An 18,837-nucleotide genomic window follows, 5' to 3' on the forward strand; every position below is an offset into this window, starting at 1 on the left:
CGCTCACCGCCGTTTGCAGACTTTGATGGCGTCGTTATCCCTCAAAGCCCCTTCGTGAGGACGTGCGCCGCTTATGTCATTAGGAAAAGTTGAGTCGTTTACGAACGTCCCGCCTTGTTAAATGTGACCGCGCGCTCGTCGTTGATGTATTTTTAATCATGCTAATATTTTAATTAGCCCCCGCACCCCCTTTCCCATCTCTCGCTCTCCCTCGCAACCTCGCTCGCTGCGCGTGTAATCTCAAGAGTATCATATTTAATGTGACGTCTACACAGATTCTTCTCTGTGTTTTTCAGATTGAGAATATTTTTTCCCCCATAGAAAGTAGTGAGAAAATCTCTTCCAAGGTCACATATGATGTAAACGTTACTTTTTTGTGTAATTCCAACCCGCTCATAAAATGTCAATTTAAACAATTTCAGCTAATTTACATAATTACCATGTGAAGATTCAGCATTCAGTGACGGACGCACTACACTGTCTGAAATATGATTGTGTCAAAGCCAAAAGGTAAGCAGAGCTGCAATGTGTTGTTTTGCTTCTCATTAGTAGCATGCACTTGATTGTCCAGTGAATTTTGTGGGTTGTTCCTGTTTGGTTATCCATCCATGTGCCACACACACAAACCATGTAGTCAAGTGTATGAAGTGCTGCTTTCAAGAGTGAAAATGTTTGTACAGTGGACCCCAGCCCGGTCTATATCCCCCACTAATTGTGAAATTCCACATATATTAGACACCCTATCTTAAATTGTTTTTTTTTTCCAACACAAAAAATCTTTAAAAAAAACACACAAAAAAAACCAAACAAACCCATAAGCCTTTTTCCAAAAACTGGGAGATGGCTGCCCCCCAAAAAACAAAATTAAACAAAAATAAAAATCAATAAAAATCAAACAATATTAACAAATATTTTTTAGAAATATTTGGGGGGAAATCATTGAATCTGCAGGTGTATTGTGTCGTCATGGGTGCTCACCGTTTTTCCCACTCTCTGGGCTCTGCTTCTGCAAGTCGAAGGCGCTAGCTGAGTGGCAACACCCTAGATGTACTCTTCCGTTTTGGTCGGCTTGCCATTTTTAATGAAATTTTTCCCAAAATAGTAAGATGCTTGGAGACTCTCCTAAATTGTTGGGGGGAATAATAATAATAATAATAATAAAAAAAAAAAAAGTGTTTCTGGGGCTGCTTTGCTAAATCTGACACTGGATGTCTTGACTCTTTTCAATGTACAATAAACCAGCTTTTTTTTTTTTTTTTGCTTACTTCAAAACTACATATAATTAAATAAAATAATAAAATAATTATAACAAATTGGGGCATTTTTATTTGCTTACTTCAAAACTATATATATAGTAAAATAAACGAATCAAATAAATATATCAAATATCAAATGGTAATAATAAATATCAAATACCAAACGCTGACAACTTCCTGCTTGAAAAGGGCGGATCTTCATCCAGCCTATCCTCCAAGTTATAGGGCGGTGGCAGGGTCATGTGTCGTCACGACAACCGTGGAGCCTAAAGGTCATTATGTCATTTTATAGACGGGCTGAACTTCAACGCAGCGTGCATGTGTGCGTGTGTGTAATTTCGTATGCATGTGTGTGTGTCTCGTAGCCGCGGGGCTTTTTTTTTTTTTTTTTTTCCTTTTTTTCTTTTTTTGATGATGAGAGCATGCGATTGTGTGACCCTGACGCCTCATCCCTCACCACTGTCTCATTCCCTTTATTTACATCTGTCTTTAGCATTCTAATTACTCCCTTTATTGCTTTGGCCTGGAGGAAGCTGTTACACGGAGGGGAGGCGAGGGGAGGGGAGGGGAGGGAAGAGGAGGAGGTGCTGGAAAATGGAGTGGGGGGGGGCAAGAAGAGGGGGTGCTAAGGACGCTGGAGTTGTAACCAATGACAGACGGTCACAACCGAAGACGGGAAAAGGACAACATGTCTCGCCAGTCGACCTTCATGTGCGTCTTTTAAAAAGCAAGGAAATGGCAGATATTATTGTGGAAATAAACAATTAAAGCTTACTATGTCATAATTGAGCCTCATTGTAGCTTTAACATCATCAGTCAAGATGCACAAGTTTGTCGTATTGTTGTCGTTACTCTGGATGACCAACTGGATTTTGTCATTTCTCAGGGCGCTCACGTCACAGTTGACATTTTTAGTCCATTTCTTGATTAACACATTCATTGCCAGACCAGCAAAAAATGCATCATTTGACGTCTTTTTCCATCAATGGCAGTGAATGAGTTAAACATGGTAAAAATCAATGAAGCAATTGTAAATTGTTGCAGGGGTGTCCAAACTTTTTCCTCTGAGGGCCACAGACAGAAAAATAGAAAGCTGCAAGGGCCACTTTGATTTTATTTTTTTTAAGTTATTTATTAACACATTCATTCCCAGACCAGCAAAAAAATGCATCATTTGCCGTCTTTTTCCGTCAATAGCAGTGAATGAGTTACATTTTATTTTTAGACAATTTTTATACCGAATCTGTCATTTTCAGCCCAGTTTTTTGGTCCAAATATGTTCGTCTTAGCACTCTTTTTTTTTTTTTTTTTTTTTTTTTTTTTTCCTAAAACCGAATTTGGTGACTTGATGTTGGGTCAATTGCATTTTTTTTGGCGTCAATTTAAGTGTTAGTGTATTTAACACTACTTTAGTTGAATTAGTATGTTTTGGAAGGAATGTTTTTTTGTTTTTTTGTTTTTTTTTGCCTAAATTGCATTTGTTTTTTGTTTATTTTTGTTTTTTTTAATTACCCAATTTCACATCATTTCAATTGCGTTTTTTGACCAAATATTTTGCTGAAACTGCATTGTGGCCCATTTTTGGACAGAATTTGTTGACTTGACTTTGCTTATTTGCGTTTAAGTCCATTTTTTGGACAAAATGTTTTTGCTCTAATTACATTTTTGTTCACTTTGGGACCATATTTGGTTACTTAATATTGCTTAAATTAAGTTTTAGATGAAATATTTTTGCTTAGAGTACGTTGGGGCTCTGTTTTAGACCAAATATTTTTGCTTTAATTACATTTTTGCTTACTTTGGGGTCAAATTTGGTGACCTTATATTGCTTCATATTGCATTTTAGTCAATTTTTGGACTAAATTTCACTTTAATTCTGTCTTGGCTGATTTTGGTGACATAATTTGGTGACTTGTTTTTCCTTGATTTGTTTTTTAGTCCATTTTTCAACAAAATATTTTTTGCTGTAATTACATTTTTGTTGATTTTATAACCAAATTTGCATCCCATTTATTGCTTGAAGGGATACTTCACTTATTTAGCCCATTATAGCAATAAAAAGTGAATATTTTGTCTATAATTAATTTGATACTTTCATTATTTTTCATGACATCACAAGGGCTCAGGTAACCAATCACAGCTCAGCTGTTTTGTAGGTTTGTTCATGTGACATTCACAAGCTGAGCTGTGATTGGTTGCCTGAGCTGTGATGTCATTTTCAGTCGACATCAAGTTGCAAAATGTGTTTTTAAAGGTACTAATTGTACATGAAAAATAATGAAAATATCACATTTATTATAAGCAAAATATTAATGTTTGACTGCCAAAAATGGCTAAATAAGTAAAGTATCCCTTTAAAATGAGATATTAGTCCATTTTTTTTAGCTCAATATTTTTGCTTAAAATCAGTTGTGTTTTAATACATGTTCTTTGGATGAAATATTTTTGCTTTAATTTCATTTTTTGCCCCTTTCTAGTACCAAATCCATTCACTTTATTGTTATGAATTTGATGGATTTGCTTTAATCATGTTTCGATCCATTTTTGGACCAAAACTGTTGTCCGTGTGAAGTTGTTTCCATGCAAGATATCTGACGTTTCCCAAACAAAGTGAAATCACTTTTAACTCATTCACTGCCTTTGACAAGTATACTTGTCAATTGTATTTTTTAGAGCGGTGCTAAATGGGGGCGAATCTGAGCATGCTCCACTGTAAATATCAAACTTGGAAACAACTTTACTGATGCCCAACCACCGGTATATGACATCATTGCCCCATTTTATAGGAAATAAACACAGTTTCAGAGTCCATGGGAGAAATGGCTGTATTTTGGCAAACCTACATTTTTCTGCTGTCAATTATAAAAGAACGGGACGGGACAAAAAGTAGGGAGTCTATTCTGTTATTTGGTAGATTCGGTTTATATATAATTATTGAATGTAATATCACGTGAGTATTGGAAATGTAAACATTTTCTATAATGACTGGCAGTGAATGAGTTAAATACATTGTCCTCTCCCCAGTGATGTCGATTTTTTATTTTTTGTCTCTCTTGTGAAATGGCGTTGGCGAAGGGAGCGAGCGCCACAGCCGTTTTTTTTTTTTTTTTTTTTTTTTTTTTTTTTAATGAGCTCTCAACTTTAAAGACTTGAAGGATATTAACAAGCCGCTTGACAAATGGCACTTAGAAGCACATTAAAGACACAGCTAATGGCGCGCATAATGACGGCTAATTTTCCATCAGATATAAATTAGAGCCCCCAACAGTTATTTGCCTTAAGGACTTTATGTAAATGATCCCGCTCTGTATAAACTGGGTGTGTGTGCGTGCGTGTGCGCGCTTATGTGTGAGAAAGAAAGTGAGCACAGCACTCACTGTGGTGATGATTAATAGAGCGGCACCAGAACCTGCCTGTCCGGACCACCATAATAACACACACACACCTTCTGGTTTGGCCACGCCCCCCCCATCTCTCACGCCCAAGCCGGAGAACTTGACGAGTGTGAGTGGGGGTCCGGCGCCTGATGAGCGAGCCGGCTTGAAATATTTAATGGCCGAGGGGCACTTTTGGACGCCATCTTTATTGTGGGCGAGGTCAAAAGGTGACCCCCGCTTGAGACAAGTGGGCGGCCATGATGGTGTTAAAGCTCCTGCTTTGACATGCTAAGCTAACGTGATTAGCCGAGAAATTGAGTGCTATGCAGTAAACATGAGGATGTTAGCCGAGGAAAAAAAAAAAAAAAAAAAAAAAAAAAAAGCATGTATGATAGCTAGAAAAAGTCTACACACCCCTGTTCAAATACCAGGTTGTGTGATATGGAATGTGAGAAACATGCGGCGGTAATGTGACCTACGACCTGAACAACTCGGACGAAAAATAAAAAATAAAAAATTGAGATGGATGTAATGTAGATAATTTGGTTGCACAAGTGCGCACACCCTCTTATCAGCGAGGATGTGGCTGAGTTCAAACTCATGTTAAATACAGTCAACACACACCTGGCACAATTTACCGTGCCTCTGATTAATCCCAAATAAAGCTCAGTTGTTCTTGTAGGCTTTTCCTGATTTGTTGTTGTTGTTTTGTTTTTTGTTTTTTTAATGTTTTGACACTAATCTTGGGTGTCCAGAAAGGTACCTATATAGCAAATGTATTATTATTATTATTATTATTATTATTATTATTATTATTATTATTATTATTATTATTATTATTATTATTATTATTATTATTATTATTATTGTGTACTATTAGCCAAAGTGACAGTAAAAAATCTGGGTGTTATTTTTGACCCAACTCTCTCGTATTATTATTATTATTATTATTATTATTATTATTATTATTATTATTATTATTATTATTAATAGTATTATTATTAAGCCTTTGGGCTACCACTGACTGCTATTTGACCAAAGAGCTGCAAAGACTCATGGGAAAACATTAAATATTTTTATAATGCGTTCAAATCATTATTTTTGTGCGCACGTGTCAGTGGTGACGTCACTGCATTTATATAACCTCTAATCTCGCCCTTGGGCTATTCGACTTATGAAGACTCATCTGATAGCATCCATTCCATTTTCAACTATTTAATAATGATGGTAATAATTCGACCATTTTCTCTCTATTTTTTTCTGTTTTTATTTTACAAAAATTTTAATGGGAAAAACCCTCCACGTGTGATTTTTTATTTTTTTTATTTTTTTATGTGTTTAAAAGCATTGACGTCATTAATGTTTAATGGAGAGGAGTCCGGTCTGATCTGCGCATGTGTGAGCAGGTGGTCACATGCGGTTGTTTTTCAAAAAAATGTTTTGGGGATTTGAGAATCGAAATAAATGTTAATAATTTATTTAAAAACATTTCTGGTCAATATGAACAAATTGTCAAAATTATCCTGACTTCTCGTTGTAAACTCGCCAGATATATTATTTACATTTTGTATTGTGAATTTAAAAAAAAAAAGTTATGTAATTTAATGAGAAGATACTTCGACATAAAAAAAATAATAAAATAACAAAACTATTATTTTTATTATAGCGGTTGTAAGCGAGGACGATAAATAGCGTATTTTCCTCTTTAAAAAAACAACAATTTCATAACCGATTCATTTTGTGGGAAGAAAAAAGACACACTTAACACACTAACAGACACATAACTCTATTATTAATAATTCACCACGGGAAACGATAACTGCGGCGCGGCCACGTGTTCACGTTGACAAATCAAGTATTGTTTTGTTTATTACGGTGACGTTTAATTCGTGCGACGTCTCTTTTCCTTTTCTTTTTTTTTTTTTTTTTTGAAAGGCAGACACTTGGCGTAAATGTACAGTTAAAATATTCCACTCGCGGGTCCCCAGGCGGAGCTCCGACAGTCGCTGACTTCATTAAAATTTCATCACTAGCCTCTGCGTGTGTGCGCGTGCGCGCGTGTGTTAAGAGAGAGAGAGAGAGAGAACGTACGAGTTGAGGGAGCTTTGTGGCTAAAATAGTAAAATCTAAAAAAATAAAAAGGAGAAAGAAAAACAGGCTGTATAATTATGACTAAAAAGAAACATGGCTGATGTTGCCCTTTGTTGTTTACGCCTTGCGTTTCGTTTTCGAAGTAATAAGGCACGCGTACGTGCGTGTTGTGCGCATGCGTCGAAGAGAAATCGCTTCTCGTGCTGAAGCGAAAAAAAAAAAAAAATCGATATATTGCCCCCCCCCACTTAAGGCCTTAACTTGTCTGTGGGGGTGAAAAAAAAAACATACAGCTGAAGTATAGCTTATAGAGAGTGACTGTTTGTTGATAATTTTTGCATATGGCTCTATAAAATAAAATAAAATAAAATAAAATAAAATAAAATAAAATAAAATAAAATAAAATAAAATAAAATAAAATAAAATAAAATAAAATAAAGTATCCCAATACTTTACTTCACACTTGCGTAATTTGTTTTGTTTTGACGTAAAGGATATATTTCCAAGACTGTCTTTCATTTTTAATGCTAAATGTCGTACTAGTGTCGAAGGTCTCAAATTTAAGTTTTTTTTTGTTTTTTTTTTAAAGTAAAACAACAACAAAACAAAACTTATGCAATGGAGAAAGAGATTTTTTTTGTAAGAAATGGCAGCGTCATTATAATTTGTCTTCTTTTCCCTTAAAGTCATAGTCATGTGTCTTAAGACATCAAAAGTTTAATCATTTTATCGATTAATTGACTCAGTTAAAAAAAAATGCACGTTTCAATTTCTGTCCATTATTCAAAACAGAACTTCACTTTTCAAAATTGACAGTTACTATTTTGGTCCATAACAACCGTGAGAAAATCAGTGGAAAAAAATTATTCGTATACATCTCTTTTTTTTTTTTTTTTTGGAGCTCATTTTAATTCCATGCAAAAATAATGTAATTTCACGGAGGATATTCAGAAATCTGAATCTGTTTACTGTTGAGAGGCTGAAAGGATTTCGACAGTTTGACACGAAACAAGGCCCCTCATGCGATTACTCGATTATCAATATAGTTGTCGATTGATTTAATAATTGACTAGTTGTTTGATTAATCGATTAAATGCTAACTATAGTGCTGTTATGTGATGTGTAACGTGGACCCGCAAATTTATCATTCTTTTATTTTCTTTTTGCCATTTCACCTCATATTTTGTGGAAATTGTGTATTAAAATATTTGTTCATATTTTAAAATATTTTTTGGGGGGATTGAAAAAAATAATTCATATTTCCTTCTCCCAATGCAATTCAGTGAGCGTCAATCCAGTTTATTTTTTTATTTTTTATTTTTTATTTTTCGCTATTCGCGGCCTATGATCGCAATCCGCCGCGAATCTGAGTGCGCGTGCGTCAGTCATCGTTTCCCGCCCCTCACGTGCGCGCCAAAGCAGCAAGCGCGGTGCAGCTTGTCATCATTGTTAATTTCACCTCCCGATGAGACCCCGACTCATTCTTTCTCTCACGCACACACGCATACACGCGCATGCGCGCACGCACGCGCACTCCACGGCCCTCCCTGACCAGCAGTAATTAACCGCGGCAGCTAATGACTCCTTAAGTGGCGCTTCATAATGATCTTCTTTTCATAATTCCATGTGTAATTTAATAATTCCGCGCTTATTAGCGCGTTAAGTGAATGGCTCGTTTGGGGGTGGGGCTTGGGGGGGGGGGGGGGGGGGGGGGGCGGTTTGGTGGTACCAGGAGCATCTTTTAATTGATGTCTGTCTGACTCAACGTGTCTATTATGAAGGCAAAGCCAGTGTCGAATTTTGTCTTTGAGAAAAAAATGATAATGTGCTTTCATTTCAATAAGGTGTTTGCTGTTGTGCCCTGCGATTGGTTGGCAACCAGTCCAGGGTGTCCCCCGCCTACTGCCCAGAGCCAGCTGAGATAGGCGCCAGCAGCCCCCGCGACCCTTGTGAGGAATAAGCGGTCAAGAAAATGGATGGATGGATGGATGTTTGCTGTTGTAGTTTGGTTGCGCTGCGTTTTGGTGACGTTAAAAGATGACATTTTAAGAAACAACTGATCGGTTTGTGACGTCGCATATACATCACTTTGTGTCCACTAATTTAAAAATAAAACACTTAACATTTTTATTGGATGGCGACTATTAATAATTTATTTGTATTTTTTTTAATTTTAGCTATACAGCACTTTTTGTGCGTGTATATATATATATATAAAAAAAAAAAAAAAAAAAAAACAGATTTCAAGAGATTTCTTGAATGATCTTGCATGTGCAAATTAAATGCACATCTCAGGTGTGCATCATCCACTGAAGTGTTTATTATTTATGGTTAGCCTAATAGCATAATTGCCTACAAGTAATTTTAATTCACTGTTTTAGAATTAGTCACGTGTGACTTAGATGCAGTTAAGATGATCTTGCATCTCTCCAAAAATGCTGTACAGACGTCTTAAATATTCTTCAATGTATCTTATTGTCCAAAATTATTTACATTGATTAATTAGCTGCTGTTCGATGTATTTACTTGCATATGATACCTCCCACTCGTTCAAGAGCTCTTTTAAATTATTTTTTTTAAATGTAAAAATGATATACAGGACTGTCTCAGAAAATTAGAATATTGTGATAAAGTCCATTATTTTCTGTAATGCAATAAAAATATCATACATTCTGGATTCATTACAAATCAACTGAAATATTGCAAGCCTTTTATTATTTTTTAATATTACTGATTATGGCTTACAGATTAAGAAAACTCAAATATCCTATCTCAAAATATTGGAATATTTCCTCAGACCAAGTAAAAAAAAACAAAAAAACAAAAAACATAATCAGCAATATTAAAACAATAAAAGGCTTTCAATATTTCAGTTGATTTGTAATGAATCCAGTATGTATGACATTTTTGCTTATTTAATTGCATTACAGCAAATAATGGACTTGATCACAATATTCTAATTTTCTGAAACAGTCCTGTAGAAATTAATCCAGCACAAATGATCTCCAATTTGTCCTTTAAAAAAACATTTTGGGACATTTTTTTTTTTAATACACAGTTTACCTATAAGAAGTGTGTATGGCGAAAATATATACCAACATATCATATGTCCTGAAATGATTAAAAAAAAAATAATAATAATAATAATAAAACGTCATCACAACATATAGCTTCTGAAGTTGTACCTAATATTATGGCCGGAAGTACCCCTCCACATCGCCTGTTCCTAATATTGTGACGATCGTGTAACGTGTCTAGTGTACCCCCCCCCCCCCCCCCCCATGCAAAAATTTTATGTAACGTTTTCCGGAGGCCATGTTGAGTGTCTCTCCACGTCTTGCAACTCCAATTTCTAATCATCATGTCGATCCCTTCAAAGGGTGGATTTAAACCCAGAAAGGTGCTTTTTAGTGAGGGGGGGCTCGTTGGCAGCCGAGCTGTTTTTCTGGCGGGTTGACATCTGGCAACCCCCGCCCCCCCCCCCCCAACCGCTCCAGGGAGCCTTCCAGGCCTCCGTAGAGCCCCTGATTAAGCCTCTAATAGAATATTAGCATTTGCTCTTGCAGGTATAAGCACAAACCGCCTGTCACGTGATACAATTTTTTTCTCTCCCTCAAATCATGCATTTTAATAACACAAAAAATGTCATCGTGTGATAGGGAGCCCAATGATGTATTTATTTATTTGATATTAGGAGTTGTGCATGCACACACGCGGTTGTGTTGCTATCAAGCGATTTCCCCTCCTACCTTATCAATAAATAAACAGATGAATTCATAAATAGAAAATAACATTAACATGTCTGGATGTTTTTTGTTTTTTTTCCCCTTTCCAAAATGGCAACGTTTGTTCACACTTTGCAATTGTTAAATCAAATGTCATGAATAAATTATAAGCGAGAATTTTTTTTTTTTAAATAAATCAACACATCATACAGAAATTAGCTCAGCTAAAACAGCAAATACAGAAAAAAATAAAATAAAATAAACTGTACGAATAGAATCAATGTGCAATCGATGACATTATTTACATTTCTCCCGCGCTCCCAACAATCAAAATGAATCAAAGGATGTGATTCGTACAAGCAAAACGACGCTTATATTTATACAAATAAATAATATAACAGGGAGGGGGGAAATAATATCTATATATATATTTATATCGATTGTACCACCTTAAATGTTAGGGGAAACGTGTGAATTTCTTCAAAAACAAGAAGAAGAAGAAAAAAAGGGGGGGGGGAGGAGGAAATCCCAATAAATATGTAATGAAGTAAACATGACCTCACTCCCATAAATAGTTCATAAGGAGCAGGCCCACGTTGGATTGTAAACACTTAAAAAAAAAAAAAAGATTTCATAAAATCTGCTGCGGATCCCTGATGAGTTTCTCAATTTTCTCCCCCCCAACACACGAAAAATAAATACATAAATAAATAAAATCAGATAAAAATACGTGGAGTTAATACGAATAAATTGCACGTTTAGACACGAAAAAAGGAAAAGATGCATTTACAAAGAGGAATATTTGGCAGTCGATGATGATGATGATGATGATTTTATCTCTGCTGGACCCTGCAATGACTCCCAAGTGCTCTCAGTTGCTCGTTTTTTTTTGTTGTTGTTGTTTTTTTTTTGTCGCCTTCTGTCCGCTTCCGGTTCGGTGAAATTCGAAGGTGAGTGGAATGAAGTCTTAAAAGTGAAGTCTTACGTCCAACATCTCCACGCACGCTCTTTTTTTTTTCTTCTTCTTTTGCACGAAGAAATGAAAAAGGAGTGAGTTTTTGTTTTGTTTTTTGTTCGTTTTTCTTCCTTTTTTTTTGTATGATACAAAGCGTCCGCTTCAAACGCAGGCCGAGTACTTCATCCGTTTCTGTTTCTGCCGCTGGTTGCAAAACCAGACGCGCACCACGTTCTTCTTGAGGTCCAGCTTCTCGGCGATGGCGGCGATCTTCTCGGACGAGGGCCGCGGCTGGATGGCGAAGTAGGCCTCGAGCGAGCGCTTCTCCGGCGCCGCGATGGACGTGCGCTTGCGCTTCTTCTCGGCGCCGTTGAACAGCTCGGGCTTGTTGAGCTTCTCGCGGTGCGACTTCTCGGCCTCCTCCAGCCACGCCTGCAGGATGGGCTTGAGCGCGATCATGTTGTTGTGCGACAGCGTCAGCGACTCGAACCTGCAGATGGTGCTCTGGCTCAGCGAGCCCACGCCGGGGATCTTGAGCGAGGCCAGCGCCGAGCCCACGTCGGCCTGCGTCACGCCCAGCTTGATGCGCCGCTGCTTGAAGCGCTCGGCGAAGGCCTCCAGGTCGCGCGGGTCCGCGTCCACGTCGCTCATGCCCATGTGCGGCGGGAGCCCGTGCGCGTGCGCGTGCGCCATGCTGAGCGCCGCCTGGTGCATGTGGTTCATGCCGGCCATGTGCGCCGCCGGGTGGCCCGGCGTGGACACCACCGAGCCGTCGGGGCCCGCCATGGCCCCCAGCGCCAGGCCCGGGGTGATGTGCTCCAGGAGGTCGCCCTCCAGAGCCTGGTGCGGCTGGTGGTGGTGGTGGTGATGGTGGTGGTGGTGGTGGCCGTGGCCGTGGCCGGCTCCTCCTCCGCCGCCGCCGCCGCCGCCCAGCGCGGACGGGTGCGAGATGGGCACCGACGAGGCGGCGGACGACGACGACGAGGTGCACGGCAGCGTGTTCATGGTGTGGTAGGTGGCGTCCGGCTTGAAGGGGCTGTGGTGCGGCGGCGGGTGGTGGTGGTGCAGGTGGCTCTTGCTCTGCGAGACGATGTCCACCGCGGCCAGCGCCTCAGCCCGGGCCAGCAGACTCTCGTCCAAGCCGCCGAATATATTGCTCTGCAATTGCAAATGGAACGCGCGCATGATGGAGGTCAGCTGGGAATTGGCGCGCCGGTTTTCAACATTTCCACCCAAAAAAAAAAAAAAAAAAAAATCTCATAAAAATTTATTAAAACATCAAATGGGGAGGGGCGGAAAAAAGTAGCGCTCTAACCGCGATATTAGCGATATTACCGGTAATAACGTACATACCGGCGGTGTGGGGAGGCAAGCGCGCCGCATCGCCTCCGAGCTGGTGCTGATGATGCTGCTGTGGCGGGAGGAGGCGCAGGAGGACGCCGACGAGGAGGACGCCGACGACGACGAGACCGCGTTGGAGGTGGCGGACGAAGACGAGGACGACGTGGAGTTGTTGCTGCCGCCGCCCGAGTGCAGAGACGAGTACTTGGCTTCCAGGCTGGCGTGCGCCATGGCGGAGAAGGGCTGCTTGCTGCTCAGAGACATCATCATCATGTTGGCGGCGGGTCCGAGCGAGCGGCCGGGCTCGCCTTTTTAACAACAAAAAAAAAAAGAAAAAAAAACTGGGGAAAGGGGATGACTCCGCCTCCGCCTCTTTCCGCTCCTTCTTTGGGATTTCAATCAATGTAAAGAAGAAAAAAAAAAGTTATCACAGGTCTATTTTTTTCAAATCGAACCCAGCTCGCTTTTCCATGCGTAAAAAAAAAGACAATAAAAATATCCCACAAAAATATTAAAAGTAAATTGAAAGAGTCCTTGCTGACGAAAGAATTTGGCGAAAAGAGAAGTTGTTGTTGTCGTTTGGCCAGGATGATTTTTTAATGCAAGAGAAAGTTTCCCGGCTCCCAGATTCGGTTCCGAGGCTCCGCCGCGATGCCGAATGCTGCTGGGACCTCAAGTGGCGACGCTGTGAGGCGGAGGGCAGACTGACTCTTCGGTCCCCGCCCACTTTCTCTCCCTCACACACACACACTCTCTCTCTCCCTCACTCTCCATCACACACGCACTTGCCCCCCCCACCTCCCTTTTCATGATTTATTATTCTTCATTAGGCGCCGCATCGTTGGAGCCGCGGGGGGGACTCTGCGCATGCGCACGGCGATTTGACCGAACCTCAACGTTCTGCTCCAACCTTTTTCCAACACTCGAGGTATGAAATTGTGATACAATATTATTGCTTTAATATCATTTGAATGTCAACAATTCGTGTGTGTGTGTTTTTAGCGAAAATGCACAAGTAAATTTAAGTTTATATATAAATAATTTAAGTTTATATATATATATATATATATATATATATATATATATATATATATATATATATATATATATATATATATACACACATATGGTGTGTTTGTATTACATTGAGATAAAATTGAGATAAATGAGTGTTATTAATAATTCAATGGCTCAGCTGCTCTTACATGCCAGATAAGCAAGCAAAAAAAAAAAAAAAAAATCAATAAAATAAAAAAATTAAAAAAGCAATAGCAACAATGAGCACATTACAATTATGAAATACATTTTAAGAGCCAAATTGTGTACTGGTAATTTGGTAGTGGTAGGACAAATTGTAAAAAAGGCTAAGTTAAAAAAAAAAAAAAAAAAAAAAAATGTCTGGCATCATATTAAATGTAATTCATTGTTATTATTAAGAGATTACAGAGACACTTATTCAAGAATCTAAAAATAAAGTAATAAAATAGAAGTTTTTTTTTTTAAAGTCTGATGAATAAAAAAATATATATATATGTGACAGCGGGTTGTTATTTCACATTAAAACGCCAAATGATTAACAGGCATTTCATTTGTTTAATTTATAGCAGCGTCCATCTCTGCGAATCGTCAACGATCGTTTTGATGCAACAACACGGAAAGTGTTTGCGTGACTGTGAACTATGTTACCTCCCCGGTGAGGCAGGGGGCGCTGCAGGCGTCAACCCCCTCACGACCCATCCAAAGAAGGGCGTGTGATTCCACTATCAAATAAAAAAATAAAATAAATCTTTACAAATAAATCTGACTTTTGAAGTACAATTTTGGGAACAGTTGCTTTTTACCTAAAATAAGGTGGAGGAGGATGTGCAGCAGTTGCAGGAATTATCTTTCTTTTTTTTTCTTTTTTAAAATTTTTTTTTTATCTTTCATGATGCACAACACTATATGAAGTCCTCAGCTAAATTGATTTGATATATTTACATAATATCCCATAGTTACACTGACTGCTTAATAAATTTACAACATTTTGCATTTCCATTGAATTTAGTACTATTTTTCATGTGAAAAAAAAAAAAAAAAAAAAAAAAAAGAATATGACCTCAAAATCCATCTTCTGATAAGTAGGTGCTATGAATTATTGTGGCTCAGCAATTGTCTTAAATAATAAATAAAACTACAGAGTCGATTCCCGAGAGGATTTAGTAGGATTTTGCGCAGTAAAACAAAAAAGGGATTCATAGAAAACAAACTTGAAAACACAATCTTCGAAAAAAAAATTGCTGTTTTTGTTTCGACTGCCAGATTATCCCGAGAGGATTTAGTTGGATTTTCTTGCAAAAACAAAAAGTGATTCATAGAAAGAAAAACCACAATACTAAACTCTTACAAATTGACAATTCTTTTTTTTTTTTTTGTTCAGTGCAAAAATTCATTTGTACAAATATGATTTGAAAACAGGCCTAACATTTGATCATGAAAAGGTGTCGTAAAATACTATAGATTGCAAATGAATGATCTTGAATAATACATAACACAATGTCGTCGAATCCCAAAAAGATTTCCGTAGGATTTTGCACAAAAAAAAAATGGATTCATAGATGCAGACTTTAAAACGCATGATCTTGTAATGAATGGGTGTGATAAAGAAAATGACTTGTGCAGGAATTTGTCTTCCATACATACTTTGGAGCTGCACCAAAAAAATGAAAATAAAAAAATAAGAAATCCTTCACGAATTCAAAAACACTTCAAAAAGAAAATACACACTAAGTAGATGTACGAAGTACTTTACAAATCTGCAAACTTGTGAAATTCCGACTCATCGAGTCATCTTGTTCATTAATCAATTAACATGAAATAGTGAGAATTCAGAAAATGAATGGATGGAAATACCATTTAAAATCATTAAAAAAAACAAAAAAAACTGACTCACTACTTTGGTCATTTTGCAGGAAAAAAAAAGGCTTATTTTTGAGCCAGCCGTTTTAAGAGGTGATCCGTAGAAAACGGATGTTTTTATGTTATTGGATATAGCATTTTTTTTTTCCAATAAAAAGGTGTTATCATTAATAATGTGGTGCAAGTCAAATATATGGCAAAATCTGAGAATTTTCACAGCAAAATATGGGGGTCAAAAAATAACCCAATATGAGTCAACTTATTGGGTTACACAAAAAGTTTGGTCAAATGAGCAACCCACATAAAAGCCGTCTTCCCAAAACATCTCTATTTTGTTTTGGTTTGTCCAAAGCCATTATTTTTTCATTGTTTTGTGTTCTTCCTTTTGACCAAAAAGTTGGGCTGGTCCATTTTTGAGCCACAGTGGGTTATTTTTTGACCTAACTGTTTTTCAAATATAGTGGATTTTGCACAACAAAGTGGTTTGTAGAAAACATTTTTTTTTGTGACTTGAGAACACATCATTTTGTTTACATACTTATAAATGGCTGTTCCAAACATACTTTAGCATGTGCAAAAATTGTCGTGAATAATACATGACATACTCTGCATTCACTGTACTATATAAAAAGATTTTTGCAGGATTTTGTACTAAAAAAAAAAAAAATAGTGTAATGTAATTTTCTGTGGCATGAAAATGTATCATCTTATAATTCAATGAAGGTTCTAAAATTTTAATTTTCATTGCAAATGTGGCAAAATGCCACCTTTTGATAACAAAGCAGCAAGGGAACAATATACAGTAATAGGATTTTGCACAAAAAATGTTTTTCGAAAACAGCTTTTTTTGTGTGTGTGACTTAAATGCATCATTTTAATGAGTTAATTTGATATACTGCAACCAGTTCAGGGTGTCCCCCGCCTACTGCCCAGAGCCAGCTGAGATAGGCTCCAGCACCCCCACCACGACCCTTGTGAGGAATAAGCGGTCAAGAAAATGGATGGATGGATAATTTGATATAAAAAAAAAAGAACCATAATCTGCATATTTATTTCATATGGTAGCAGAATGTCGAATTGCTTCACTTTTTGATGTTTGTGTTTCCTTATTGTAACGGAGCCTGCATTGTTGATGTATTCAAATTAAATGTTTGCTATTATAACGTAACATAGTTACTTAATTTAGTTATAGTGATAAAGAGAACATAATAATGTCTCATATGCGAAGACTAAATTCAAATAACGCCAAAAAGGCCTCCAGGAAAGGTAAGCCCATAAAAAAAAAAAAAAAAAAAAAAACGTGCAGTTGTTCCTTCACATCTGTGCAAATCATCTTTCAGGCGCCGTCACACGTGTACAGTAATTGAGAGTACAATGTGTTTTTTTCTTTTTCTTTTTGTTCCTGCGAGGTGTGCAGACTTACCTTGCTTAAAAAAAAAACACATGAAAACATTTAAAAAAAAAAAAAAAAAAAAAAGCCAAACCTCGGTGGAGTTCAGCTCGGAGAAAGAAGAAGAAAAGTACACAGCGCTCACTTCAAGGCTCTCTGGCAGCGCAAAAGTGCAGCGTATGAAAAGAAAAGTAAAACAGAGCGAGCGCAAGCAGCAAAAGCTCCTACAACTCAGGTGACTTGTTTGCTTTTTTTTTTTTTGCTTCTTCTACACTCTCCCTCACTGCTGTATTCTTTACACAAAGAGCTTCGTCTACTGCTACCCCCCCCCCCCCCCCCCCCCCCCATCATCATCATCGTCCCCCAGGAGCTCTCCATGTTAACAATCCCAATTACACACCAGACCACCAGAGACAGCTGTTTTTATTACCGAATCTCCGCTCGGAAGCGGGCGGGAGCGAGTGAAGGGAAGTGGATGAAAATCTCCCGACTGCTTCCCAGACTCCCGAGTCTTACGAGTGAGGTCAGGAAACGGGAGGCTTTTATTCATATTTGATCGTCTGCTCTGGTACCTGGGACGCCGATCGCGCCTCCGAGGCTTTAATGTGTTGTTTAAATGCATTGGACAAAACAGAAGGTGGCTGGTTAAACGGCGCGGAGGGCCTCTCTCGAGTGCTCGGCCGTGGAAGATAATGATGTCGAAAATCACTGCAAGAGCTCACAAATATCTTTTTTTTTTTTTTTATCATAGAGGAAAACGTTGACACAAGTAGTACACTGTCTCCCTCTAGTGGTATAAGAAAGAATGACAGCCTAAGTGTAGTTCAGTTGTCTTTAACTTTTACGCTTAATTCTAGTTTGTTTGTTTTTTTATGGCAAAATACTGTCTATAGCAGCTAAACTTGGACGAAACAGGATAAAAACCAGTGAAATCCATAACAGGCTGGCAAATAGTCCAGGATATACAGATAACTCATTTGCTAAAAAAAAACGTATAAATACGTTCTATTTTAAATGTGTTAATTGTCCAAAAGACGTATTGATACGTTTTTTTTTTTTAAATTCTAGAGCATACAGAAGGCTTTGATGCTGCCTCTCAACTGCAAAGAACGGTTGAAGAAATGGTAGTTATGACACAACCAGCCAGCAGGTGCCAGCAGAGTATAAGAGATCAACCAGGGCCATGTTGGGGAAAAAAAAGCTCAATTATTCAGAATTCGAAATTGATTTGTGAATAATGATGAAACTTAGCTATATTTTAATGCCAATTGTTGCAAAACGGAAACAGATAGAAATATACTTTTTTTTTCCCTGATGAAAGAAGATACTTTAATCTTTCTTTTGATAGGTTCCATGTTTTTATAGCAATAGAACACAATATTCTGTGGGCCTTGCAAAAACAGTCCAAATCCTGTAAAACAGCCGGGAGCGGACGAGGTTGGGAGTGAATGAGTTAAACATGGGGTCCCACAGGGCTCCTAACTGGGACCACTATGCTTGATTCTGTATAAATGACTATTAATTCTTCAAAAGTACTCAAAGTTTTGTTTGTGGATGATCCTGACCTCTTTTTGGTCCACAGGAGCTATTTTGAACTTAACCGAATTATAAACAAAAAAATATTTTGAAATTGACATACGCTTTAAATGTAACAAACTGTCTTTGAATGTGCAAACAGCTAGATGGCTTACATACTACCTACATATTAATGTTGTTTTTCATCTTATTTTATTTCTTTTTTTGTTATTTTGGTATATTGGTTGAGAACCATCATCGAGGCAAACGTTGACACAAGTAGCGCACT

The 18,837-nt window shown here is 37.9% G+C and overlaps 1 protein-coding gene across 1 annotated transcript; it reads right to left on the reverse strand.

The window, feature by feature from the left end:
- Positions 1-11,347: 11,347 nt before the first annotated feature.
- On the reverse strand, positions 11,348-13,421 carry pou4f2 (POU class 4 homeobox 2). The gene is made up of 2 exons (XM_077525442.1): positions 12,758-13,421; positions 11,348-12,562 (listed from the first exon to the last, which is right to left on the reverse strand). The coding sequence occupies exons 1-2, from the start codon at positions 13,016-13,018 to the stop codon at positions 11,567-11,569; spliced, it is 1,257 nt and encodes a 418-aa protein (XP_077381568.1). The 5' UTR covers positions 13,019-13,421; the 3' UTR covers positions 11,348-11,566.
- Positions 13,422-18,837: the final 5,416 nt, after the last annotated feature.

Source organism: Festucalex cinctus, chromosome 6 (genome assembly GCF_051991245.1).
Source record: "Festucalex cinctus isolate MCC-2025b chromosome 6, RoL_Fcin_1.0, whole genome shotgun sequence".
Taxonomy (NCBI): Eukaryota; Metazoa; Chordata; class Actinopteri; order Syngnathiformes; family Syngnathidae; genus Festucalex; species Festucalex cinctus.